The sequence below is a fragment of the Saccopteryx leptura genome, chromosome 2 (assembly GCF_036850995.1).
Source record: "Saccopteryx leptura isolate mSacLep1 chromosome 2, mSacLep1_pri_phased_curated, whole genome shotgun sequence".
Taxonomy (NCBI): domain Eukaryota; kingdom Metazoa; phylum Chordata; class Mammalia; order Chiroptera; family Emballonuridae; genus Saccopteryx; species Saccopteryx leptura.
Window position 1 is genome coordinate 300,484,690 of NC_089504.1, and position 27,753 is coordinate 300,512,442.

The following is a 27,753-nucleotide window of genomic DNA, read 5'->3' on the forward strand; positions in this document are numbered from 1 at the left end:
TTTAGCAAAAGAGACAGAGACAGAGAGAGGGACACACAGATAGAAAGAAGAAAGGGATGAGAAGCATCAATCGTCAGTTTTCTGTTGTGGCACCTTAGTTGTTCATTGATTGCTTTCTCATATGTGCCTTGATTGGGGGGCTACAACAGACCAAGTAACCCCTTGCTCAAGCCAGAGACCTTGGGTCCAAGCTGGTGAGCTTTTTTTTTTTTTTTTGCTCAAACCAGATGAGCCCACACTCAAGTTGGTGACCTCGGGGTCTCGAACCTGGGTCCTCCGCATCCCAGTCCAACGCTCTATCCACTGCATCACTGCCTGGTCAGGCTCACTGGGCATATCTTGTCTTTGTCCCTCCTGGGACAGTAAGGGTGGCGTTGGGGGGTTGGAGAGTAACTGAAAGGAGGTGGTATGAGTTTTACTGCCTTAAGAATCTGTTCCCAGCCGCCACATACAGGGTTCTCTCACACTGATTGTGAAGAGCCCAGGCTATCCTGCTCTGGTTCTCTAGATGCCCGTCACTGCTGACCCCAGTCTCCCTGGGTGTCTGCCAAAATTCCTGTAATCTGACAATGGGTCAGTTTCTTCCTACCCCTCACTGCTCTGTGTCTTGGTAACTTGGATGCTGACTGATCCTTGGGCCCTTTTATTGACAGATGAAATTCAGAGTAAACGATCCATTTATTTTTTGCTCTACTAATGCATTAGTCTGGTTGCCTTGGTCCACTTATTCTTAAAAGGTGTTAGATTTCTCAAAATAGCATAATTAATGGTTGATACTTTTCCATACAATTTTTCTTGTAGAAAAAAAGAGATAAAATCTAAGTAAAATTACTTTGAAACAATGGTGGTGTCTCTTCTATAAATAGTTACAGCTACTTAACAAAATTGCCTTGCCAAAGGCAGAATTTCATTTAATTAAAAATTCTGTATTACCTTCAAACCTCAACAAAATTACATCACAACACTCATTAAATATGACAGCATAATTTCTTAAATGTTATATTGACATTGGCACAGCCCGAAGATTTCTAAAAAGCACTAATGACTACACTAACAAAACCGATAATGTAAGGTTTTCATTCAAATCAAATTGCTGAAGAATACTGAATTTTAATGATACTTAGCCATGGTTAATTAACTATATTTGTTTTACTTGATATTATAATTTCCTACATTTATATAACAAAATTATTAAACTAGAAGAGAGATCATTTAAAAAATAAAAAAGTTATAGTTAACCAATGAATGCAAAGTGCAACTTTTGGTGCCTCCTAAAATTTTAAACTTCTCGTCTTTCTCCCTTCCCTAATTGACCATGTGCACGGTGATTTAAAGTGAGCCCCTGAGTCTGCTCTTGGGCAGTATTCTCCCCTGGCCACCGCCCCCGACTTCAGCCATCTTGCACACACAACTCCAGCCTCTCCTTTGAGTACTTTCCTTTCTCTCTCCACAGAACCTGCCCTCGGGAATCTGCCAAATGTCTGCTCTTCCATTTATCACTTTCATCTAAAGCAGGCATCCCCAAACTACGGCCCCACGGGCCGCGTGCGGCCCGAGGCCATTTATCTGGCCCTCGCCACACTTCCGGAAGGGGCACCTCTTTCATTGGTGGTCAGTGAGAGGAGCACTGTATGTGGCAGCCCTCCAACGGTCTGAGGGACAGTGAACTGGCCCCCTATGTAAAAAGTTTGGGGACCCCTGATCTAAAGTCTATCATGTAGCTAATTCTGCCCTTGAGAACTTCATCTTCCATACTTGTTCTCAAGTATTGTTTTACTGATCTGGTGAACTCCACCCTGGTACCGTAATGGGAACTCTTGAGCTCATGGCAGCCCTTTCAGGGAAGATGTTTACCTTTCAGACTACCTTCATAGGCAAAATCCTTCAAAGGATAATTTCCTAAGCATTTCAGGCACGGTGTTGGTTTGCGAGGGAGATAACTTTGTTCAGCAAGCCTTTTTGTGTCCTCCCAGTCATACCAGGTAAAAGAATAGTTTTGTTTTCATCAGACAAGATTGGACATTTTGCATGTTATTTCAGACTTAAGCAGCATTCTGGATGTCGTGAGTCAACATTATTATTGGACTAAGTCTCTAAAATTTATCACTATTTTAAGGTCATGAGATTTCTGTAGTGAGATTAAAAATATAGGTGTACGAAGATGTTAATTGAAGCTTTGGTTGTAATAAGAAACATTAGAGTCAACTTTAATGTCTAAGAATAGAGAGTGGATAACTATACTGTGTGTATGTGTGTGTGTGTGTAACATAAGCTATAGTAAATTATAGTACATCTATGCTATGGGATACCACGTAGCCTTTTTTAAAAATATGACGGAATTGCATATGCTGATATTGAGTTATCTCCAACACATTATTCTTTAGAGAAAACAGGCAAGTCATATTCACTTATATAACATGATCACATTTGTATAGAAAAACAATCAGAGAAAATATTATGGGTACAGGTGCATACTGTATATGCAAATGTGAATGTGTAGACCAGGGGTCCCCAAACTACGGCCCGCGGGCTGCATGCGGCCCCCTGAGGCCATTTATCCGGCCCCTACCACACTTCCAGAAGGGGCACCTCTTTCATTGGTGGTCAGTGAGAGGAACACATTGACCATCTCATTAGCCAAAAGCAGGCCCATAGTTCCCATTGAAATACTGGTCAGTTTGTTGATTTAAATTTACTTGTTCTTTATTTTAAATATTGTATTTGTTCCCGTTTTGTTTTTTTACTTTAAAATAAGTTATGTGCAGTATGCATAGGGATTTGTTCATAGTTTTTTTTTATAGTCCAGCTCTCCAACGGTCTAAGGGACAGTGAACTGGCCCCCTGTGTAAAAAGTTTGGGGACCCCTGGTGTAGACAAATGATCAGATTTCCTCTCTTCTTCCTCTTCTCTTCATTTCCATCTCACATCATGTCTTCCTGACCATTTTAGGCTTAAAGTCATTAGGAGAGCCCAAGGAAAATAAATGTGGGTACCAGTGGAATGGAGCAAGCGTGGCCCAGAGCCATGTGCTACTGTCTAGGCATGGTGAGCAGTCCACCCAAAGGAGGACTGACCAGGGCAGAGTGTCAGATGCTCAGTGGGATAAGCAGGGCACCCCCTCAGGGCAATCAGTGGCTTGGCAAAGGGGATCAGAGCCCTAGTGACCCCGGGAGAATGTCCACATTAGACAGCTGCCTGTTGTGGGGTTTTGGAAACCACAGGATAAGGAAGATGTCATCTGGGTGGTGGCTGTTCATTACGGAGTACTTCCACAAGAAGTGAGGAGGATGTCCACACTGAAGGCAGCTTCAGGTGGACTGTCTGGGCAAGGTCATGGTGAGAATGAGAAGGCTGTTTGGTGGAGGGGTGCCCGACATTGGGTGTCAGATCTAAGAATGGAGATGACAGCCTGTCCACAAGGCACAATCTTCTCAAATAGTTCAAGAAAATAAAAAAGTCTTTATTTGATACTTAAACATTTTCTGCAAGTTTAAAATTGTTTCCACACAAAAAGATTATACAACAACCAGGTATTAGGACTTCCCTTTTCAAAGAGTACAAGTGAGGGAGATGAAAAGGGAGCCTTTTATTATTTTGCTCTGCAGTTGTTTGTGTTGCTTGTTCACACTGAGAATACATGTGGATTTTAATTGTTTAGTAGAAAAGAAGGGGAAAGGTCATATCACAGAGCCCACAAGTATGTGCCTAACAAAGCAGAAATTCAATTACACTAGTTTCAACTATTGAATTACTCTCTGGTTTTAATTGAAAAACAAAGATAATTTCATTGGTAATTGTACATTGAGTTTAATGCTTTTTCAATAGGAATAATTTGGATTAGAAAACAATGCAAGGACTTCAGAAATGCATCATTTAATGTGGCCTTCTTTTATTCAAGTCTGCCAGAAATTCTAACTAAAATAAATGAAAGCAGGATGTTGCAGTGAGAATGTGTTTTGTAACTCTCTAAGATTTTGTTACTTAACATGTATTAGAAGAATTTTGTTTGTGAGGCCAAAGGCAGACTAAATTAAACATATTGATCATGGTAACATCATTCAGGCTCTAAATTAGTGTTTCCTTTCAATATGCATACTGAAATATCCTAATATAGCAAACTGGGATGCATGGAATGGAGTTTTATGCTCCATTGAACTGAATCCTCTGTAGCTGCTTCAAGGTATTTGCAGAGTTTTTATGGATTTATTCAGTTTAGTGACAATGTTTCCCTTTATGTTATAAAATGATTTCATTGTTCATTTTAGTTATTCTGAAAATGGGAGTTTATTTATCTGCCTGCTTCAGAGAGCACTCATGAGAATGAAGAGAAATAATAAATACTAGTAAATACAATAACAATAATAATTATAGGTAATCGTCTTCAATGTATTCATGCAGAGACATAGACAGAGCAGATATGGTACCTGCTCTGATTAAGCTTACATTCTATTAGGGAGGGAAAGACAGAAAATAAATAAGCAAACCAGATAACTGCCGACCATGAGAAGGATTGTGAAAAGAATAAACACAGTGATGTGATAAATGATTGCTTAGCAGAAGTGGGGGTGGGGGATTCCAAGCGGGGGATATTTCAACAGAAATATGTGGAAGGGAAGAGCCTGCTGATGAAGAATGAGGAGGTGAATGTTTCAGGCAAGGGTAGAGTGTGTGCAGGGGCCCTGAGGCAGTGAGACTGTTGTTATGGAGAGAGAGAAATGGTGGAGTGTGGTAGACTAGAGAGAGTACATAACCCCTTATTCTGTGTCATGCACTGGGCTGTTTCCCGTGTATTAACTCATTTATACCTCTCAGTAATCCTGTGAGGTTCACCCTGATACAATATGTATTTTTAGGTGGTAAATAATGGGGAATAAAGTGGTAAAGAGTCCTCCCCGTGATTAGTCAGCTAATAAGTGGTGGGAACAGGATTTTCAGCCAAGCAATCTGACTTCAGACCTGTCAGTATTACCCTGTGCTGTTTCCCAAAGAGAGTGCCTTACAGACGCGGAGTGCTATTGTTAATATCATGCTAAAGTTTCTGTTCCCTTCTTTTAGCTTAGCAAGCTCATCTGTATTAACACATTTCATTTCTTAAAGTATATTATGTCCTCCTCCAGATGCCAAGCTTTCTAAAAATATAGACAAACTGGAGAGTATTTGGAAGAAGACTCTCTATCCAGTGGTAAAGAGTCTCAACATAGGTAAAACACACATGATTCTACCATGAAAAAGATGAGGTTCAGGAGGCTATCATGTCAATGTTCATCCAGTTACAGAGCTAGCATATGGAAAAAGAGCTAAACACTTTGAATGGCCCCGACTAGATACTATTTAGAAAGAAATTATTTTGAAGAACTTACTTTGATAAAGGAAAGGAGTTTCTAATATCAAACAATCTAAAATTGGAATAAACTGTGCTGCAGGAGATAGACCCTCGCATCAGTAGCATTTAAGCTGAAGCAACACAAAACAAGACAAAAACACCTATTATCGAGAGTGTTGTGTAGAGGATTCAAGCAATCATTGGGTCATTGAACTAGGGTGGATTTTTCCCATCCTAAGATTCTATAATGGACAACCGTGATCAGAGGCCAGGAGAGCCAGACTTGGCGGAGCATGGCACAGACCCCCATGCCAGACACAGGGGAAGAAGCAAAGTAAGATCCCAGGAGAGAGGATTGCAATTAAATATTGAAACCCTGTTGTCTTCTTTGCTTTTCAAGGGGACTTAGTCATCGGGCTCAGGCTAGAAAGCAGGAATAATCCCATTTTAGTGAACGCGTATGCAGCATTATCTCTTTTTCTCTCCCCTCCCCCCATTGATTTGAAAGAGAGGAAGGGGAGGAAAGGAAGCATCAACTTGTTCCACTTAGTTGTACACCTGTTAATTGCTTCTCACACATGCCTTTAATGGGGCTTGAACCGGTGATCTCAGAGTTGGGACAATGCTCTATCCACAGCACCACTGGCCAGGGCAGCATCATTTCCTTTGCAAAACCAATCCTGACACTTCAAGAAATTGGTCATATAGACATATATTTATTAGAATACCTGTAATTTGCATTACATTGATTTGTTTATTCATATTTCTTCTCCTTCCAGAGCCTAGACTCTCTGAAAGAAAACTCCTATTTGTGTTTTCAGATCTAGAAGTATTACCAAAAAAAAAAAATTAAGACAATAATTAGCAGTCTCCTATAGGTCCAGAGAAAGTCAAAGTTGGATTTGGAAACATAACACATTTGTGGTCAGCATTCACTTTACAATTACCCATGCAAGCAATTCAATAAAAGGCATGATGAGTTATGATGGAGTCACATTTTAGGTCTGGAAGACTTCCTCTATTTGGTGTGCTAGAGTTCTACTAAAAGAAATCACAGCGAATAAGTTGGAAATACATGCTGTATGCTAAGCCAGTTCGTTTATTTTTATAGAGATGAGGTTTAGGGTCAACTTCTCTGAAACTTCCAATTTTAGACAGATTTTTTTAAAGGATAGCAGTGACTTCTTACCAGTGTAGAAAACCAATTATTTTATTTTGGGACAGTAAAAATGAATGACTCATTTAAAGAATTTTCCTGATCTGACTGCCACGAACTCCTTTAGGAAGGTGGCGTTTAATATTTGGTCCTGGCATTTGTGAAGGAATGGTTATTGTCTGAAATAACCAGAGCAAAGAGAGGAATTTGCTCTTCTGCAAGTGATCTTATTGACTTGACCTTGTTTTCAATTTTGGCCATCCCTCAGTATTAGCTTAAAATGTCTGAAATGTAAGTCTGCTGGGGCCTCCTAACCTTTCAAAGATCTAGGTTATGTTGGTTCAGTAGCCAGCCAGCCTCGACATCTCTGCAAACACCACTGTCTGTGGAATCCTAAGTGATTTTTACGATTTCTGTGACTTGTCAAGGGGCTTCCCTTGTCTGTGCCGGCTTCACTTCCCTTGTCCCTGTTCTGTGCTGTCATGCAAGGCGGGGAACGTACTCATCCAAACAGAAAATCTATTTAAACCTTTTGGTACTGAAAAAACTGTTATGGAATCTTCCACTGGGCTGGACACAAGGTAGACACAGTTAAGATATATTTAAATCCATGCAGGTACACCCTTATTTGCATAGTAAGTAAAGCCTGAAATAATCAGTTTATTAAAAATCAGATACAGTTGACCTGCATGACAGTTTTAATATTTTATCTTGATTTAGGATTGACAGTTCCTTAGCAGTGACTCATACACTTTCGTTTCTGAGCCACTTGCTCCTTTAGCCTTTTATGCAGATACTTAGAGTATGACACTGGCTTGTTTAGCGGACTGTGGTAGTGCATCTCTTTGCAATGTTAACTGATGCCAGGGGGCTTGTTTTCTTTGATTTATAAATAGTCCTGTACTGGAAAAACGTATATTAAAACACTTGTATTTAAACATCACCGCCCTGGCTGGTTATACAGTTGGTTAGAGCATTGTCCCGAAGCACAGAGGTTGCCAGTTTGATCCCCATTCAGGGCTCATCCTGGAACAGATCGATGTTCCTCTCTCTCTCTCCCTTTCTCTCTCTCTCAAATCAATAAAATAAACATTAAACATCATCACTAAGAAATAACTGAGAGAGAAAAAAAAATGGAAGGGGCAGTATTTAGGCTTCTCTTCTATTTAAAGAAGTTTTCTGACTGAGACTAATTTAAAAAATGGGTACAGAGTCTAGAAAATCTACAATGCAGCAATAGACTATGTGGTTCTTACAAGGTCTTCAATGCCACCTAAAAAAAAAAATTAACTGTAATTATTTAGTCAACTTAAAGATTTTCAAAACCAAAATACGTTTACTATTTTTAAAGAGGTTTGCCTTGCACAGGATGGCTGGTGACAGCAGCTGGTACTCATCTGCTCTCTCTCTAACGGGGGACAGCAAATCACAGAGCCTGAACTGTACCTGCCTCTATTTTCAACGGACTCACCTTCAAATTTAGCTCACACACACAAAAAAAGGGAAAACAAATGTTATTAATCCTTTTTCAAAAAGTTAATATAAAACTATAGCAAAAAAGGAACCTGATTTTAGTAGCACAACGGAAACAACCCACAGCAGCGGCAGGAGAAGAGATTTAGCTCAGTTGCTTGTCTGTGGTTGTTGATCACTCACTCGTCTCACGGCGATGGAAGCTGCACTTTTTTTTCGAAGCGACCAAGAGCTACTCAAGGTTTGGTTCACCAGGCAGCGAAGGATGTGGGGGTCTTTGAACCATGCCACGATTTCTCTGCACAAGACCCGCTTCATTGAGAGTGAACCCCAGTGGGCTCCTGGGTCCACCAGAACCTGACCCCAGGGTGTGGATGTGGGTTTCAGGAATGTGGGCTCTGCTCCCCGGGGCCCCTGACAAAAAACAGCTGGGGAAGGAAATACAGGAAGACACAGGCTGCCAGGACTTTAAGATGTTATGTCTTGAAGGATTCTCTTGTAGAAAAGCATCGTGATTGTGTTGCCAGTGAAATTGGTCCTTTTGCATTGTCAAGAGAAATAAATTTCAAAGTCATGGAGAAATTTAAACATAGCAGCAAAATTATATTGGGGGTGAAGGGAATTAATACACCCTCGGCGACACAGAAGGTGGGCAAGCTTGTTAAAGCAGCTGCTCAGAGATTCCAGATAATCCTCCACATATTGTCTTGGTTCTCAGTAACAATCAAGCTCCCATTCAAATCCTCCAACCCACTCCGTGACTCTTTCTGGGCCTGAATTGGACCCTCCCTTAAACAATGTCGTTTCTGGACCTACCAGGGTTTGCATCCCCTGTCCAATCAGATTCTTTTCCCAGATTTTCCCAGGTTAGATTCTGCCCCTGCTTGTCATGAATTCGGCATTTACTATGCATGTCTCAAAGTAGAAGCTCCTCCCTCTACCCATCTTAACTTACATTGCGCATGTCTGATAGTTTAATTGCATCAGCGGGTTTCTGCTGTGCATGTGCCCAGCACAAGAATTTCTGCCCTTGCTCTCAGGCAGGGGGATTAGGTCTCGAGGGCAGAAGGTACAGTGGTCACCTGGAGCATGTGAATAAGCCTGTAAGTGTTATATTATAGTTTCCTAGTGAATTAAGCTCAATGGACTATTGTAATTTTCTACTGAAGCCAGCTTCCCAGTTTTAATAAATTTAACATTTGCTTCCTTCTTCCCTAGTTTATTATACTCAATGTCTGACCCCCTCTGCTGCCTTCCTTTATTAATAACTAGCTATCTATGCCTGTGCCACGGGCCTCTTTTGTCAAGCTTTGTGCAACATTTAAAATGTTTACCAGGTGCCAGGCTCAGTTCTGAGCACTTTATTTGTATGTTACAGAAGAAGTTACTTTTCTTACAAATATGAGGAAGCTTATTATTTCCTCATTTTCATAGATATGAAACTCCCTGGTGTTGCTGATATGCATTTGGTAAAATGATTTTCATCGGATTATCCAAAATTCTTTAAAAGAAAATGAATAACCTTTGTTTTGCTCTGGCTCAAAAAAGAAGAAAGAAAGAAATTTAGTTTAATTATCACTTGAACACTTTTTGTTTTCTCATTTTAGACTTTTAATTTAGGTAATAACTTCTCATCATCTATTTTATATTTCATGGGTTCTTTTAGCTCTCATTGGGCTGCTTATTACAAATTTCTCACAAAGAAAAATATTTAAGATGTCACTGTTTCCCTCAAATAATATCTGTATGTATATACGTACCTGTCTATAGAACTTTCACTTGTTTTGTAAGGACCATGATAACAATAGCAAGACTGGGAAAGTGTTAATTTATGCAAAAAGACAAACAGGCCTCTCATTCTTTGGGGGAATATTTTTAAATCACTTCTAGCCCTTTCTATTATTGTTTATTTTAATGTTTCTGGTTTTATGCTGTTATAAGGAGCAATCAAAATGATAGTTGATGTCACATCATATTATTATTCAGCAATATACATGTTTAAGGAATCTGCTGCTATTAAATTATTCTTTGTGGCCCTGGCCGGTTGGCCCAGTGGTAGAGTGTCAGCCTGGCATGCAGGAGTGTTGGGTTCGATTCCCGGCCATGGCACACAGGAGAAGCACCCATCTGCCTCTCTACTCATTCCCCTCTCCTTCCTCTCTGTCTCTCTCTTCCCCTCTTGCAGCCAAGGCTCCATTGGAGCAAAGTTGGCCCGGGCACTAGAATGGCTCTGGTCACAACAGAGCGATGCCCCAGATGGGCAGAGCATCGCCCCCTGGTGGGAATGCCGGGTGGATCCTGGTAGGGCACATACGGGAATCTATCTGACTGCCTCCCCATTTCCAACTTCAGAAAAATACAAAAAAAAAAAATTATTCTTTGTGCTGCTCCTGGTGTGAGCACTATCGTATTATCTATTTGTTTGCAATTTTCTCACATACAGAATCATCAGGGTAAATTTTTTGTATTATTTTAGTCCCCTGTAACCAGCCATCATGCTCTGAGAGGGCCTGGGGACCAATGACACCATTTTGGCCACACCCCTGGTAGAGGATGGACCCAGAGAAAAGTCAGTTAGGCTGACTTTTCCTGCTGCTCCTCTGAATTACCAGGGCTCTCTGCAGAGAGCTTAGTGTGGACCATAGAAAATGATACATCTCCCCTCTCCCCCTCAAATCAATGCATGGTCGCAGAGTGACCATGGAGGATGACATGGGACAGAATAACTTGGCAACCAGTAGATCTCTGAAAGAATAGAAACCGTTGTTTCTTGACTGGCGGCACTGTCCTCCTCAGTCACCCAAGCCAGCATCACTAAAATGATCGTTCACTGTCCTCCTTCCTAATCGCCACAGCTGATTAACTCCCAGTCCTGAATTCTTTCCTCTTTCTCAAATGGATGTCTTCTCTCTCCTCACATGTCTGTCCCCCTGTTTAGACCTAAAATTTGCAAAAACCTTTGATCAACCTGCCATCAGTTCTGTTTTCCTCCACTCTGTAACCATTGGTTCCTCCATAAAACTTACGTATGACCATCCGCCTGCAACTTAAATCCCTGCCATAGCTAATCAGAAAAACTCCCAACCCCTTGTCCTGGCATCAGAACCTCAAAATCTGCCCACCTCTCCCCACTCCTCTCCCTCCCTGCCTGGTGTTTTATGTGTTAGCACAGAAAACTCCTTGCTGTTCTTGCCAAGTAACCATTCTCTGCTCTACTCTTCTCTCTAGAAACCTTCAGCCCTGACCTCCTTCCTCGCCTTCAATATAATAATCCTTGCCCATCACTTAAGACTTTTCTCAGTTATCTTGTCATTCAAAAGCCTTCTTTGTCTCTTGTCCCACCTGGATTTAGTACCACTCTTTCACGTCCCTGGGGTACTCCGTGCAGATCTCTGTTATCATACTTATTAGAGTATATTCTGATTCACTGTTGCTATGTCTTGGGTCCTCACTAGAACATGAGTGCCTTGATGATAGAAGCTGTTTCATTCATCTTTGAGTCTTTTGCACCAGATTTTTATTCTGATTCCTACTAGGCAATTCATTAGATGTTTGATGAATGTGTGAACTGAATAAATGAAAGCTACATTCACTGAAATTAAATTTTGATGGGATCTAGAGATGGTACAGAACAGAAAATTGCCAGCTGAAGCCCTGGATTGACAATTGACAATTACCCACAGCCTCTTTCTTAGTCCTGCCTGTGTATACGGGAAGGGGGAACTGATGGCTCAATAACTTAAAATGAAAGATGGGAGAACTCACTGGGCTCGTAACTGTTAATGGGTTTTTAAAAAATTACCTTTTAGCTAAAAACATATATACATAAGACATAAACACAGACAACAGTGTGGTGATAGCCAGAGGGGGAGAGTGGTGGGGGTAGCTTGAGATGGGCAAAGGAGAGGGGAGGATGGGGACAGAAAAGGACTGCTTGCGGTGATGGGCGCACAATGCAGTGTGCAGATGGTGTTTTATGGAGTTGTACACTTGAAATTGTATGGTTTTGTGAACCAATATCACCCCAATAAATTCAATTAAAAATTACCTTTCTTTCATTGTAGCAGGTTTTGGGGGGGGGGTCAATGGGGAAGGGGCGCTTCAACACCTTCCTGCCAGTATCTCCAGTTCCCTGACTTTGTAGACATGCATCCCCCATCCTACTGACCTCATTGTATGATGGCAGCTCCCTGCCCTCTCTGCTCGTCCACCAGGACTACTGAACCTACAAACGCACACACACATACACACGCACGCACGCACGCGCGCAGTGTGATGTCTCTTACCTCAGCTGAGCCCTCAATGTTAACTATTTTTTTTAGCGATAGGGAGAAAGAGAGAGACAGGTAGACAAACAGACAGACAAGGACAGACAGACAGAAAGGGATGAGAAGCATCAACTCATAATTGAGACACCTTAGTTGTTCATTGATTGCTTTCTCATATGTGCCTTGACTGGCTTCAGCCAAGCCAGTGACCCCTTGCTCAAGCCAGCAACCTTGAACTTCAATGCAGTGACTAAGGGGTCATGTCTATAAGCCCACAATCAAGCCGGCGACCTCAGGGTCTCGAACCTGGGTCCTCAGCATTCCAGGCTGACCCTCTGTCCACTGCATCACTGCCTGGTCAGGCATCCACTGTTTTGTTCTTCACTATTTTCCTCCAGTTCACTCCCCTACCTGCCTCCCTCTCACAGCTTATGAGCGTGCTTCCAGTTTTCCTGCAGAAACTTAAGCTGTGTATTATATTACAGAGCAGCAGTTTTTATTTTTACTTTTTGGGTAATTTTGTTGTTTATTTGGATTTTTGCAACTTGCTAAGTCCTAGAATTTTGAACAATAATTATGAAAGAAGTTTCTGATCTGTCTCCCAATATAAATAGGGACTTCAGTTTATATAACTATAAACTGAACTTCAGTGAATAATTTTCTTAAGTATCATAAAGCTTCAGGAACACTTGTGCTAGCAACTTAATAAATAAATTAGGAACTACCTTCCCTAACATGTAATGCTGTCAATTAGATATGTCCTACAGACTTGCAAAGGTTTTCTACTGTGTTGATGTGAGTGTCCCGTTAGAACAGATCATAAAGGAAAATGTGGTCTGGCCAAAACACCTCCTCAATGTGACACTGTTTGTAATTGATCTGGTTTTGAGGCAACTTTAATAGTGGCCATTCTTTACCTTCACCAACTGCTTTGTCTTTCTAGCTCCAGAAACACCCACAGACATGCTGGCTTACACTCTGAAACATGTCCTCATTCTGGTTTTCATCATGCAAAGCTATCTCAGACAACTTTTTCTTTGCTTTCGATCAGTGTGTATGATGACATTCATTGGTGGGACATAATATCACTTCATGATTGTTAATCAGCGCTTTTAGGGTTTAGCGTCTCATCTTTGAGGAAGCCCCCCTTTCTCAAGCATCTGCGAGCTGCATGTGAAAAGTGTCTACTTATGTAGCATCTTTCCGTTTTGCTGGTGTTCTAAATTCTCTGCTCATTTCCAGTGAAAATAAAACTGATTCATTTCATTTTTAATATTTGAATAAACCGAAATTTGAATCCAAGTCATTTACTGTTAATAACTTTATACTATTTAAGTGACTTTTTAATTTTGGCTTTTGGTATTTTTGTTAACATATGTGAATGAAGTCCACAGTAATTTGTAAAATTGTGATTTATAGTGTATGGAATCTGGGAGTATATTCAAGGAAAATTAGTAATGGATGCTATGATTATTACTACAGCCTTACCTCAATATTACATTTATATTTGTCTTATAATATTTTTACATGTAAGTATACAGAAATATGAATATTTTCTTACCTCAAAATCTGAATTATAGAAAAAATTCAACAAGAATAAAAGCAGTGTATGTTTTTCTTAACAATATTATGATATTTGAAGAATCAGTTCTAAGTCGACTGTTAATCCAATCTTGTTAAATAATAGCCATTTCTGATAACTTAAGAAGAAATCATGTTGGAATTGTTATCAAATTTTTATGAATTTCCAGTAGCTCTCTGCTCAATATTTTACACAATATTATAATTACTTTATTCATTTTTTTTTTATTTTGGAAGGGAAGATGCAACAGGAATAATGCTAAAAGGAGACTTGAAAAATGAATTTTTTACTTTCATTTTCATCATTTTCTTTTTTTCTCCAAATTAGTAAAAACATACATTGTTTTTCTTTGTTTTTGTTGTGTTTTGTTTGCTTGTTTATTACCTTTTTATTTTAAACTTTAGTTTTCTTCAGTTAATACTTTAATGTCAGAGATTGGTGAAGTAATATTTCTCCTCACAGAGGAATAGAAAGTGCATAATATTTCAACGTTGAAAACATTCATTTGGTACACAAAGACTATTTCACAAGACTTTAATTTGTTTCTACTATGTGCCCAACTTGGAGTTTGACAATGAGCTACAGCTGAAATAGATAAGTTAACAAACAACATACAATCTGTTCTGTGCTGCAATAAAGGTAGCCACAGGAAATTTATAGGAGTGGTACTAATTCAGGTGAGTCATTAGATGGATGAAAGAATGAATGACTATGTGAATGAATAATTTATTTTAATTTTCTAGAGCTGACATTTAGTGCTCTTCAGTTCTCCTCCTGGGTAAAATCAGAAATCAGTCAGATAATTTTGTGTTGCAACTACAGTAAGTGTCCTCATTTCTTCCTTCCCCACACTCACTAATAACACTCTGGTGGATACAAGTGTAGTTCTAATGAATTCTGGACACCTGCTTTCCCAGGTACATCATCCTGTCTTTAACCACTACTTGAACTGAGGTCTCAAATTGTGACATTAAAAATATTAATTTGGAAATTTTAAATATAATGTTTAAGCATAATATTAATTTAGTGGTTCATTACTAAAGAGGTAAAAACACATGCAATGCTTCTTCGCTCTACATTTCATCCTTGTGCACAATTTTATCACTTTATTCCCTTGGTTTTCTACTTATAACAATTTAAAACAACCTCATTTCTAGCGTCCTCTGCAAAAAAAACACCTCAGTGTACTTTTGTTGTTTTTTTCTTTTTATGGATGTTTTCTATTTTACAGCATTGTCATAAAAATTATGTTTTTATTTTCTTTTAACTGTGTAAATTAAGAAAGCTTCTTGTACTGTACTGGATGCCATGATCCAGGAATTCTTTTAAACTAGGTCCATACTCAGTGTGATCATTTGATTCACTTCTGACATAATCGTGTTACCAGGATCATTGTGCTGTACAATGTCATACCACATTTACATTGGGCACCGCGTCCTTCTTGATACTCTTCAGCAGAAGTTTAATAGGGGCTACTCAATAAAATTCTCATGTAACAAACAGTAAAATGTGACCTACAGTTGAGCTTAGAAATGATTTTGTTTCTTTCTGCTTCCATTGCATGTAAGATCTCTGTGAGCTCAAACTCACATAACAGAAGACTTCACCATCTTTTATTTGGCTGATTCAGTTATTCAACATATGTTTATTGAACACTTGCTATGTGCCAGGGCTTCCCCCCTCCCAGGTGCTAAGATGTGGAAACAATGAACATAATTAATCTCAGGAGCACAAAAGGAAATTGAGAGGGAATTGAGAAGGCCCAAGGGAGGAAGTGTGTTTTATACAGGATGTCCAGAGAAAGCCTCTCTCAAGTGCACTGGGGCGGGGACCTCACGGAAGCGAGAGAGCCTTGCAGAAACGTGAGTTAAAGCATTTCAAGAACTGTTCCCGGAAGAGGGGGCAGCATGTGCTGAGCCCTGAGGCTGCTTCCCATGCTCAAGGAACAGAAGAAAGGCCAGTGTGGCTAGAATAGAGTGATCACCTCACAGCCATAGGAAATATGATCAGAGTGGATGTGAGTGGTAATATTTGTTTAGAATCTGCCTTCCGTGGTAAAGGGTTACTTACTTTTACTCCGAGTGAAATGAAGAGTGATGAGAGGCACCTATGCCAAGCAGTGACACACTTTTAAAAGATCACTTTTCCTGCTGGTTGTATTTTCTTTTTCTATTTTCTTTCTTTTTTTCATTTTTTAGTGAGAGAGAAACAGACAGACAGACAGGAAAGGAGAGAGATAAGCATCAACTCATAACTTTAGTTGTTCATTGATTGCTTTCCATAAGTGCCTTGATGGGGGGAGCTCCAACCCTGCCAGTGACCCCTTGCTCAAACCAGCCACCTTGGGCTTCAAGCCAGTGACCTTTGTGCTCAAGCCAGCGACCATGGGGTCATATATATGATCTCACACTCAAGCCAGTGACCCCACCCTCAAGCCAATGACCTCTGGGTTTTGAAGGTGGGTCCTCAGCATCCCAGGGCAATACTCCATCACTGTGCCAACACCTGGTCAGGCTGTATTTATTTTCTTACACTACATAACAAATTACTACAAATTTAGTGGCTTAAAAGAATGTATTATCTCACAGTTTCCATGGATCCAGAGTCAGAGAGGATGGGCCACTTATGTGGATTCTGGCTCAGCCTCTCGTAAGTCTAAAGTCCAGATGCTATTTGAAATGCAGGGTCCTGTTCCAAGCTTACATGCAGGATGTTGGCAGAATTCACTTCCTTGTGGTTGAAGGACTGAGGTCCACATCCCCAATTTTTGTTTCTTTCTTGTTTGCCACCCTAATAATTTTTTTCTATGGTGGTAAAAAGGAACTTATACATAAAACTTACCACCTTAACCATTTGTTAAATGTACACAGTTCAGTAGTATTAAGTGCACTCACATTGTTTTGAAATATCTTTAAAACATTTTTATCTTGCAGATTTGAAATTCTGCCCCCCATTAAACAATTATCCTTTTCTTTCTCTTCCCATCTCCTGATAACCACCATCCTGCTTTCTGTCTCTATGAGTTTGATGATTTTATATACTACATGTAAGTGGAATTGTGTGGGATTTGTCTCTTTGTGGCTGACTTCTCATTTGTTTGTTTTTGCTGGCTATCTGCCTCGGACCACTCATAGTTCCTACCTACGTAGGATGTGGGGGGTTTGGAAGCCATTTCAGAATCCTGTCTAGTATGTAAGTGGAGAATAGAATTGTGGGAAGGGCAGGAGCAGAAGGTGGACATCAGATAGAAGGCACAGAAGGTGGCTAAGCCATTGCTTCTCAAAATTTAACATGTATGAATCACCTGGGGATTGTATTAAAGATTCTGACTTAGAGAGACTATGACCTGTCTCTCCTAACAATCTCATAGGTGATGGCAAATCTGCTTATGGAAGAGCAAGATATAGACTAACGATGGCAGTGGGTCGGGCAGTGGTTAGAGTGGAGAAGAGACATGGTCTGAGTAGGGATATGAGTTGAAGGTATACCCAAAGGGCTTGCTGAGGAGGAGGCAGAGGCATCAGGATGACTCTAAGCTTAAGGGATGACAAAGTATGTAGGAGGAGCAGGTTTCAGGGCAGAAACCAAGTGTTCAGTTTGGCTCAGCCAAATTAGAATCCAATAGAGATGATCACGAAATGTTATGGGAAAGGGCATGTTTATGTACACTGTTACTAGAAACTTAAATTTTTATGTTTCTGTGAACCACAACTGTAACTCTTCTTAAGTGTCTTGGAACTTACTTAACTGTATTAAAATTTTAAGCTTTACTGATTGGCATTGCATTTTCTCTCTCTCTTACTTTTTTTTTTTAATTTTATTTATTTATTTTAGAAAGAGAGGAAGAGGGAGAAAGAGAAAGACAGGCTGACAGACAGAAACATCAATCTGTTTCTGTATGTGCCATGACAGGGGGTCAAACTGGCAACCTCTGCATATCAAGATGATGCTCCAGCCAACCAAGCCACCAGCCAGAGCCTCTCTCTCCTTTTGCATTCACATTAGTAAAATGAGCAGTGTTTTCTTGTACTTTAGCCCAGGGGTAGTCAACCTTTTTATACCTACCGCCCACTTCTGTATCTCTGTTAGTAGTAAAATTTTCTAACTGCCCACCAGTTCCATAGCAATGGTGATTTATAAAGTAGGGAAGTAACTTTACTTTATAAAATTTATAAAGCAGAGTTACAGCAAGTTAAAGCATATAATAATAATTACTTACCAAGTACTTTATGTCAGATTTTCGCTAAGTTTGGCAGAATAAATCCATATAAAACAACTTACTATATCAACTTACTATAGTTAAATCTATCTTTTTATTTATACTTTGGTTGCTCCACGACCGCCCACCATGAAAGCTGGAACTCCCAATAGTGGGTGGTTGGGACTAGGTTTACTACCACTGCTTTAGCTAATGTTATATACAGTGGAATTAACACAGCATTATTCAAATCATTAGAGCCATTCCTAGAATCTGACATGTGCGTCACTGTGCATATTTAAAGCATATGATACTCAAGCACTCTCTAGGAATAGAGTTGGATTTTTAAAAATAAAAAATGTCAACATCTGTTAATTTTGGTAGATGCCTCACTAAGAGATGAATTACCTAAATTTCCCTGGCTATGTAGGCAGTTCCGTAATATGACTGATAATCATTTCTTTCCTGGGCTAAATTATGTGAAGTTAGTTTTGCCACATAATGAGAGCTTGCATGGAAGACCATCGTCACTGATTGCTTTATCACAGCAATTTTCAACCTATGTCATCTCATGGCACACATTAATTTAGTACTAAAATATGGCTGCACACCAAAAAAATATGTATGATTTTAATGATTGGACAAAAAAGTAGGTATAATTTTAATTGATTTATAAAAATAATAGTAATTACATACATTTTTTTCTCCAAAGTAACTTTTTAAAAAAATTAGGTGCCTGACCTGTCCAGGTAATGGTGCAGTGGATAGAGTATCAAACTGGGATGCTGAGGACCCAGGTTTGAAACCCCAAGGTCACCAGCTTGAATGCAGGCTCATCTGGCTTGAGCAACAGGTTCACCAGCTTGAGTGCGGGGTCACTGGCTTGAGCATGAGATCACACAGACATGACCTTATGGTTGCTGGCTTGAGCCCAAGTCGCTGGCTTGAGCAAGGGGTCACTGGATCAGCTGGAGCCCCCCAGTGAAGGCACATATGAGAAGGCAATCAATGAATAACTAATGTGCCTCAACTATGAGTTGATACTTCTCATTTCACTTCCTTTCTGTTTGTCCTTCTCTCTCCATCTCTCTGTGTCTATCACTAAAAAGAAAAAAAAAATCAGGTGCTTATACTTGTATATAAGGATTTCTGGTACCAAGAATTAAGCAATCAGATGCAAATTTATTATATGCCATGACCAGTAAGATGAAACTATTATATGACCTATATATTATATGTATTTATGGTTCAAGACAAGACATTTATGCTGGACCACTATTGTTGTGTTGGCTGCTGTCATTTTTTTTTTTTTTACAATCTAAGGGAAAAGAGATCAGTGCCCCTGACTAAACAGTCAGGTATTGCATGTTTTAAAAATTCTTGCCTGATCAGGCGGTGGCGCAGTGGATAGAGCGTCGGACTGGGATGCAGAGGACCCAGGTTCGAGATCCCGAGGTCTCCAGCTTGAGCGCGGGCTCATCTGGTTTGAGCAAAAGCTCACCAGCTTGAACCCAAGGCCTCTGGGTCCAACAAGGGGTTACTCGGTCTGCTGAAGGCCCGAGGTCAAGGCACATATGAGAAAGCAATCAATGAATAACTAAGGTGTTGCAACGCTCAATGAAAAACTAATGATTGATGCTTCTCATCTCTCTCCATTCCTGTCTGTCTGTCTCTGTCTATCCCTCTCTCTGACTCACTCTCTGTCTTTGTAAAAAAAAAAAAAAAAAAATTTGCAGCACACTGGTCAAAAATTGCTGCTGTGCCGCAAGAAGTCAATGGAAGAGACAAGAATGTGGAAGGTGTGTTTACTTAGTTTCCCCTCAACATCGACCATGTAAAATCTTGGCTTTGCCCAGCTTGTTTTCTGAGACAAAAGCATTAGACAGGATGTAAGCTGGAAACTGTGCTGTTGCCTGCTCTTTTCCTGGGACGCTGAGAAACTCTGGGATAGCCAGAGGAAAGTTTAAGGCTTGGACTTGCAACATTTTACATATTTTAATAGACATTTAAATAAAACATAGCTGTTCTTAGTACTGCAAGGGTGCTAGCTATAATATGTTTAGTGAAGTATGTTAATGACAGCTGGTTCCTGGTTTCGGGTAGGGGTGAAATGAAGGCAGCACAGGGCCGTGTGGTAGAGGACTGTTCGTTCTGTGCAACAGGTGAGCATTCACTTTGCCAAAATCTTTTTAGAATGCCCTGTTTTATTTTTACTGATGTTAAACAATAAAACTTGTTAGATTTTATGACCAGAAAAGAAGGAGTGGGGGAGGAAGGAAATATTTCAAGAATGTGCTGGTGATTGTATTTTTGTAAATAAGATGCTAAGCAGATAAAAATTAAGCCAAATCATTCAATGGCAGGGATGACAGAAGTCTGAAGGGAGCTTCTCGTGGAGAGTGCTAAGGAAGTCAGCACTATCATCTGAACACCTTTCAATCCGGCACCCTTGGCTTTAGAACTGACTGCCTTACGATACAGTTAGGCCTTCTGTTAATTTGGAAGGAGTGATGGCTAAGGAAAGTCATGTTGATCTCTGCACCTGATATGATTGTTCTATAGCAGGGGTCCCCAAACTACGGCCCGCGGGCCACATGCGGCCCCCTGAGGCCATTTATCCGGCCCCCGCCACACTTCCAGAAGGGACACCTCTTTTATTGGTGGTCAGTGAGAGGAGCATCCTGTGCTCCTGGAGTACTGTATGTGGCGGCGCCGCAAAGCGCGACATCGCTCATATACAGTACTACTTCCGGTGACGCGGGACGCACACATCATGGCTCCAGAAGCGTGTCATATCACTTGTTATGACTAGCAGTGACAAATATGGAACCGGACATTGACCATCTCATTAGCCAAAAGCAGGCCCATAGTTCCCATTGAAATACTGGTCAGTTTGTTGATTTAAATTTACTTGTTCTTTATTTTAAATATTGTATTTGTTCCCGTTTTGTTTTTTTTTACTTTAAAATAAGATATGTGCAGTGTGCATTGGGATTTGTTCATAGTTTTTTTTATAATTCGGCCCTCCAACGGTCTGAGGGACAGTGAACTGGCCCCCTGTGTAAAAAGTTTGGGGACCCCTGTTCTATAGGCCTCTTTTTATATTGCCTTGTATTGACAACACAGAATCTAAATCTAGCATACTAGGTTGTTCTATGAAATTTTTCAAAAATATCTTAATTCTTCCTAAAATTTAGCTTTTGCATGGTAATTTATGAAACTAATTTCTTACCTTTTTCCCCCCTAGGAGCACTAAATCAAAAAAATTGGGAAAAAAAATATCCAACATGTAATAGCCCCAAACAATCTCCTATCAATATTGATGAAGATCTTACACAAGTCAATGTGAATCTGAAGAAACTTAAATTTCAAGGTTGGGAAAAAACATCTTTGGCAAACACATTTATTCATAACAATGGGAAAACAGGTAAAATGTTTGCATTTTGTGGCTTTATTTTGTTCACTGGGCCTAGAGTATGTTTAGATTAGCTTCATTTGGTTTTCCTTTAAATACTAAACTATGAACTGGATAAAAACTATATATAGAAGAAACCAAATAGAGCATAGAAAATTGGAAGTTTAGAGAGTATTTTGAAAATGTGTAAAAAATATGAAATGACCAAGGTCATTACATCATGTTCACTAATAATAAAATAATGATACCTCCACTAGAAGATGTGGAATACAGAATGTAATATATAGCTACTGTAATCTAATGATTTCATCACTGCTTAATCGGTCAATCAGAATTTCCTTTTACTGGGCATTAGAGTTTGTCTGCTCAGCCTCATGCTATATTTAATAATTGGGTAAGGAAAAGCAATTGACTGTAATGGAATTTTAAGAAAATAAATTACTAGTCCTTCCATATAAATGTTTAAAATGATATATGATCCTCAGACAGTACTCTTCTAAGTGCCTTTTTTTACTATATTTTAAAAAATAAACATGCATTAAAAATTCTGCTAAATGATAAGTAGACAAAATAGTTTTTAAAAAATGAGCATCTTTTCTGATATATTTTGAATGAAATTATCTGTATTTCAAAAAGTTGGGTAAAACCTAATATATTCATGTGGAAGAGACTAGAAAAAATATTCAAAATTATAATAGTAGCTGTGTTAAGGTGATTTATCATTAGTGAACTTTTCCTTTATTTTTCATATTTTTTAATATAGTTATTTAAATGTGGCAGTTTAGTTTTAAATCCCATGAAGGTAGGTATTTTTCTACATCAGTGCCTAATACATATTAAATACTCAATAAGTATGTGTTGAATGAAAAATTGAGAAAATTATTGCATGTTATATCATTAATGAGGTTAATAAAAGCGTATTGTCCCAAATCTTGATGTTTTCGGTACTGGCTTTGAAGGCTGTCACAAAGCAGTGAGTCCTGTCATCTCTCCTGTATTGTCTCGGTAGAGTGCGCCAGAACTTGGTCCAAGGAGACTCACCTTTGAGGTCACTGCTGGCTTTTAAAGTTCATTGTGAAACCTGGAGCAGGTTACTCTCTGTGACTCACTTTCCTTACCTGTAAAATAGGGATTATAATGATGTCTCCTTCCCAGGATTGTGTGAAGATTAAATGTTTAAAACATGAAATTACTTAGTGTAATGCATGGCACATTGTAAGTGATATATAAATATTGACCATTATTGTTGTGCTGCTGTTGTTTTTAATGGAAGTTTATCATCTGGCCAGTATGTTGGATTCAGTCCCTAATGCCAACCATGGCTTCTGCCTCATAGAACAAAAACTCTTAAGTCTGAGAGACATTAAAATCTTGTGTTAGGCTATCGAGATTCATTAATCTCCAGACAACTGGAGATTAATTATAGTCAGATAATATCTGCCATGAAACCCAAATTAGGAGGGTTTAAGATCTGAAAGTTGCCACTCAGGGTTCAAACATGAGATAGTTAAGCCCTTCAGTGGGGATGGGTGTCCGACTTCCTTGCTGCAGCCTGGCTGGGGCAGAGGTTCCGGAGCTCGATGAAGCTGCAGTGATTTGTGGAGGGAGAAGGAGGTGGGACGGAAACAGCAGCCTGATAAGGAGTACAAATGAGCTGAAAGTGAGAAGGTGGGGAGCTCTCCCAAGAGAAGACTGCTTCCCACCACTCTGTGTTCCTTGTCCCTTCACCCTGTCCCCTCGTTATCATCGTGTGCCTTAGGGAAGCAGAGCTTCGGGGCACCAGCCATATCAGAACACCCAGACAGACAAGGCAGGTGGACTGGCTGACTGTCTTCTGCTATAGGGTCCCACCACATTTAAAGCCTGCATTTGTTTACATTTTGGGCAATAAGATATATTTACTGCGCAGTTACAGTAAATCAGCTTCCAAAATGGCAACTTGATTTTTTTTAATTTATCAAGTAAAGAAAGAAAATTCAATTTGTTATTTTGATTTTTAGAAATTTAGATGTAATTTTTCTCTTTTTTGTATGTGGTTTTTTTGTGTGTGTATGTGTATGTGTTTTAGTGGAAATTAATCTCACTAATGACTACCGTCTCAGTGGGGGAGTTTCAGAAACGGTGTTCAAAGTAAGCAAGATAACTTTTCACTGGGGAAAATGCAATATGTCATCTGATGGGTCGGAACATAGTTTAGAAGGACAGAAATTTCCACTTGAGGTAAGTTACTAGTTCCTCTAGATACTACTTCATTTTATAAATCACTGAGAATTTATTTAGTGTGTCATTTTATTAATTTGTTATCACATTTTGCAATTTGTACAGTTATGTTTTGTTTGTTTTGTTTATATCTGTCAATCTGTCATCCTCATTAGTATAAGCTCGGTAACAACCAAATTTGATTGTCCATTTTCTGGTAACCGAGAATACCACACTATAGAAGATCAATACATATTGATGAGCAAATGAATGAATGAAACTTTTCCCATATTCCAGTAGGAGAAGCAAGGAAGAGGTGGTTTTATCAATATATTGGATAATTAAAGAAATATAAAATATAACAAGAATATTTTTCAGCTTTAAAATTTTCAAAATACATATAATTATAATAAATAATGAGTATGGGGTGAAATAAACACTTTCATACATGTCTGAAGAGAGTATGAATTGGTAGACTTTCTGGGATGCAAATTTGCTTGTTTTTATCAAGAACTTTAAACATTTCATTCTTAATATCAATCATTTCCATTTGTAGCTATTTAGTCTGAAAATAAAGACATACTCAAATATGTATGTATAAAGATTTATTTACAGTAATAAGAGTTGAAACAAAAAGAAATGATTATATTATGATGGGATGTTATATATCTTGTAAAAATCATATTCTTGCATGATTTACTCAAAAATGGCTCATGAAAAGATATTAATGATTTTACTTTTTAAAATATATCAATGGTTTTAAAAAACAGAATATACAATAGTGAATATGGTATGATTATTCTAACTTTGTAAAACATGAAATTTGGTGATAGAGAGTACAGAGTTTGAATCAACTAGACTAGGTCTGAATATGGACTTCACCATTTAGTTATTAGTTAAAGATATGGCATCACCTTTAAAGTAACTTTTACTTTACCTAACCTTCCAGTTCTCTTCTGTGAAATTGATGTAACTGTAGTTGCACCTGCCTTATGAATTTATAATGAGAATTGGATCAGAGATGAATTATTACTAATATGAAAATAATTTAGGGAAATCCAGGAAACATTAACAGTTGTTTTCTCTTTGTGATATCATCATATAGGTGCCTTGTCTTTTAAAATGCCCATATTTTTTGTTACCTTTAATGAAATTACTAGTTTAGAATCCAAAATAGGTGGTGATAATAAAAATAAGACTAGGACTAAAAAATATTTTTAGTGTGGATAAGCACATTCAAATTTATAGCTTTACTTTAAAATATATTAAATATCCTTAAAGAAACACATTGTCAAATTTGGTTTATTGAAGAAATGATAGTTCATTAAACATATAACATTCTCGTTTCTCTGAGTTTAGCTCTGTCACAATGTTACTCATTTAGAACAAAGGTGAAAATCAATATACAGATGATGTATTAGAGAATTATACACTTGAAACCTATATGATTTTATTAACCAGTGCCATCCCAGTAAATTCAATAAAATTTTTTTAAGTGAAGAAAAACCCTGACAACAACATAGCCCTGAACCAGCAAAATAAATGGTACAGAATCTGTGCACTGAACCTGAGATATTTTTCTTATTTAAAAAGCTCCTTCAGTCTTTGCCAAGTGGTATCATTTGTTTGTTGTTTGTTTAACTCTTGTCCATGTCATCAAGCAAGCAGGGGGACTGAAGGCCATCCTCAGCTTGCTCTTTGTTTCTGGTCTTCCACATTCTACAACCCGGTCTCCTCCACTCTGTCCCTAGATGATATGGGAGGTGAGAGAAAAAGTCAAACCGCCTTTGTCTCTTTCTTGGGTTATGAATGTTTCTGAACTGGTCTCCTTCTTTCTAGTCTTCATCTCTTCCACCTTACTCCCTTACCCTGAGTCATGCCCCCCCCCCATCTGTTAGATGAAATCTGCAGGCATCAAAGACCTGGAAGGAATTTCTGGTGTGGCCCCTGCCTACATTCCCAGCCTCCTCTCTCCTCTGTGTCACATGATTGATCAGCTGAAATCACAATGCAAGTCACTTCCCATTTTCTGCATCCTCATATTTGCTTGCCTATTGGCCTTTCTCAAGCCGATCCTCTGACTTGAACACACACTCACCGCTTCTGCCTTTTCACCTGTGAGCTTTTACGCTGCTCATCCTTATGGGCTCAGTGTAGAAATCCCCTAGGAAAGGCGTTTGTGATCACCCTAGGCAAGAGCCACCGCCATACTCGGTTTCACATCTGCTGTTTCTCTCTGATCACAGCCCTGCCTGCACATTAATCTTCTCAGAGGCTCTCTGCTCTTCCCTTAATTATAGTTCTAGGTTAGCTGAGCTACCTCATTTTTAAGCCCATGACTGAGGAGCACCAAATTATAAGTGGAAGTAAAGGCTGTTATCGACAGACACTACAATAAAGTAGAAATTAACAAGGGCTAGCCGGCAGAGGGAACTTAAAATAAGGAACTTCAAGAACTCTTGGCATCTTTCAAGTAAAAGCAGAGTCCGTGTGAGTTTCACTGATAAAGGGCAAGACAATGTCCAAAGACAGTAACTCAGACCATCAAGAAAGGCACGTCCACTCAAGAAAGAACAAAGCCATATTTGAAAAAATACCAGCAAAATAGTTGAAATAACATGATAATTTCTGAAGTAAATTGTTACTTTGGTGTCGCTTGGTAATCTCACAGTGGTCATTTCAGTTCTAAATGTGTCTAACTTGTTTTTCCTTCTTCATTGCGGATGATAAATACTAGTAATTGCAGTTGTGTATACATATAATGATAAAATATTGTTAAATTATGCAGAATATAGAACTAATCAGTTTATAGAATTTTTAGATAGAATTGATTGAATTGATAAATTATTGTCTCTTTGCTGATTTCTGTGAAGCCTTTGTATGTAAGAGCCATCACCATTACATTTCTAGATGCAGATCTACTGCTTTGATGCGGACCAAGTTTCAAGTTTTGAAGAAGCAGTTCAAGGAAAAGGGAAGATAAGAGCTTTATCCATTTTATTTGAGGTAATCATTATACACAGACTTACCACTAACTTAATTTTTTTTCTTCTTCTTGTATTTTTCTGAAGCTAGAAATGGGGAGAGACAGTCAGACAGACTCCCGCATGCGCCCAACCGGGATCCACCCGGCACGCCCACCAGGGGGCGACACTCTGCCCACCAGGGGGCGATGCTCTGTTGTGACCAGAGCCACTCTAGCGCCTTGGGCAGAGGCCAAGGAGCCATCCCCAGTGCCCCAGCCATCTTGGCTCCAATGGAGCCTCGGCTGCGGGAGGGGAAGAGAGAGACAGAGAGGAAGGAGGGGGAGGGGTGGAGAAGCAGATGGGCGCTTCTCCTGTGTGCCCTGGCCGGGAATCGAACCCGGGACTTCTGCACACCAGGCCGATGCTCTACCACTGAGCCAACCCGCCAGGGCCCACTAACTTAATTTTTAATCACATGAAGTACAGGTGCTCCTCAAGTTATGACAGTCACAACACATGACATTTTGAGTTTACGATGCTCACTCCCATAAAATCTTTAAAGAATTGAGACGTGAGTGTTTCAGCTTAAGTGGTTAGCATCATCTTTACGGACTATGTGGGTGGGCTAGTTTGGTTGTGCATGGCAAAAGAATACGCAGTATTCTTTTTCTGTGGCTCAGTTGTGTTTTTATGTTCTAGATCAGGGGTAGTCAACCTTTTTATACCTACCACCCACTTTTGTATCTCTGATAGTAGTAAAATTTTCTAACCACTCACCGGTGCCACAGTAATGGTGATTTATAAAGTAGAGAAGTAACTTTACTTTATAAAATTTATAAAGCAGAGTTACAGCAAGTTAAAGCATATAATAATACTTACTTACCAAGTACTTTATGTCAGATTTTCGCTAAGTTTGGCAGAATAAATCTTTATAAAAAAATTTACTATACTTAAATCTGGCTTTTATTTATACTTTGGTTGCTCCGCTACCACCCACCATGAAAGCTGGAACGCCCACTAGTGGGCTGTAGGGACCAGGTTGACTACCACTGTTCTAGATCATGATTTTACAACTGTGTTAGGATAAGGTAAGTGACTTAGGCTAGGATGGGTTTCAACTTGCACCAGAATTCAGGTTTCATCACTGTCATAGGAATGTAACTGTGTTGTAAC

The 27,753-nt window shown here is 39.2% G+C and overlaps 1 protein-coding gene across 4 annotated transcripts in view; it reads left to right on the forward strand.

The window, feature by feature from the left end:
• The window catches only part of PTPRZ1 (protein tyrosine phosphatase receptor type Z1), a 187,240-nt gene that overhangs the window by 78,172 nt on the left and 81,315 nt on the right, over positions 1 to 27,753 (forward strand). For all 4 annotated transcript variants that reach the window (XM_066362561.1, XM_066362563.1, XM_066362564.1 and 1 more), the window contains exons 3-5: positions 21,248 to 21,427; positions 23,484 to 23,635; positions 26,525 to 26,620. In XM_066362561.1, the coding sequence (XP_066218658.1) occupies positions 21,248 to 21,427; positions 23,484 to 23,635; positions 26,525 to 26,620 (428 nt within the window). The remainder of the gene's footprint in view (positions 1 to 21,247; positions 21,428 to 23,483; positions 23,636 to 26,524; positions 26,621 to 27,753) is intronic.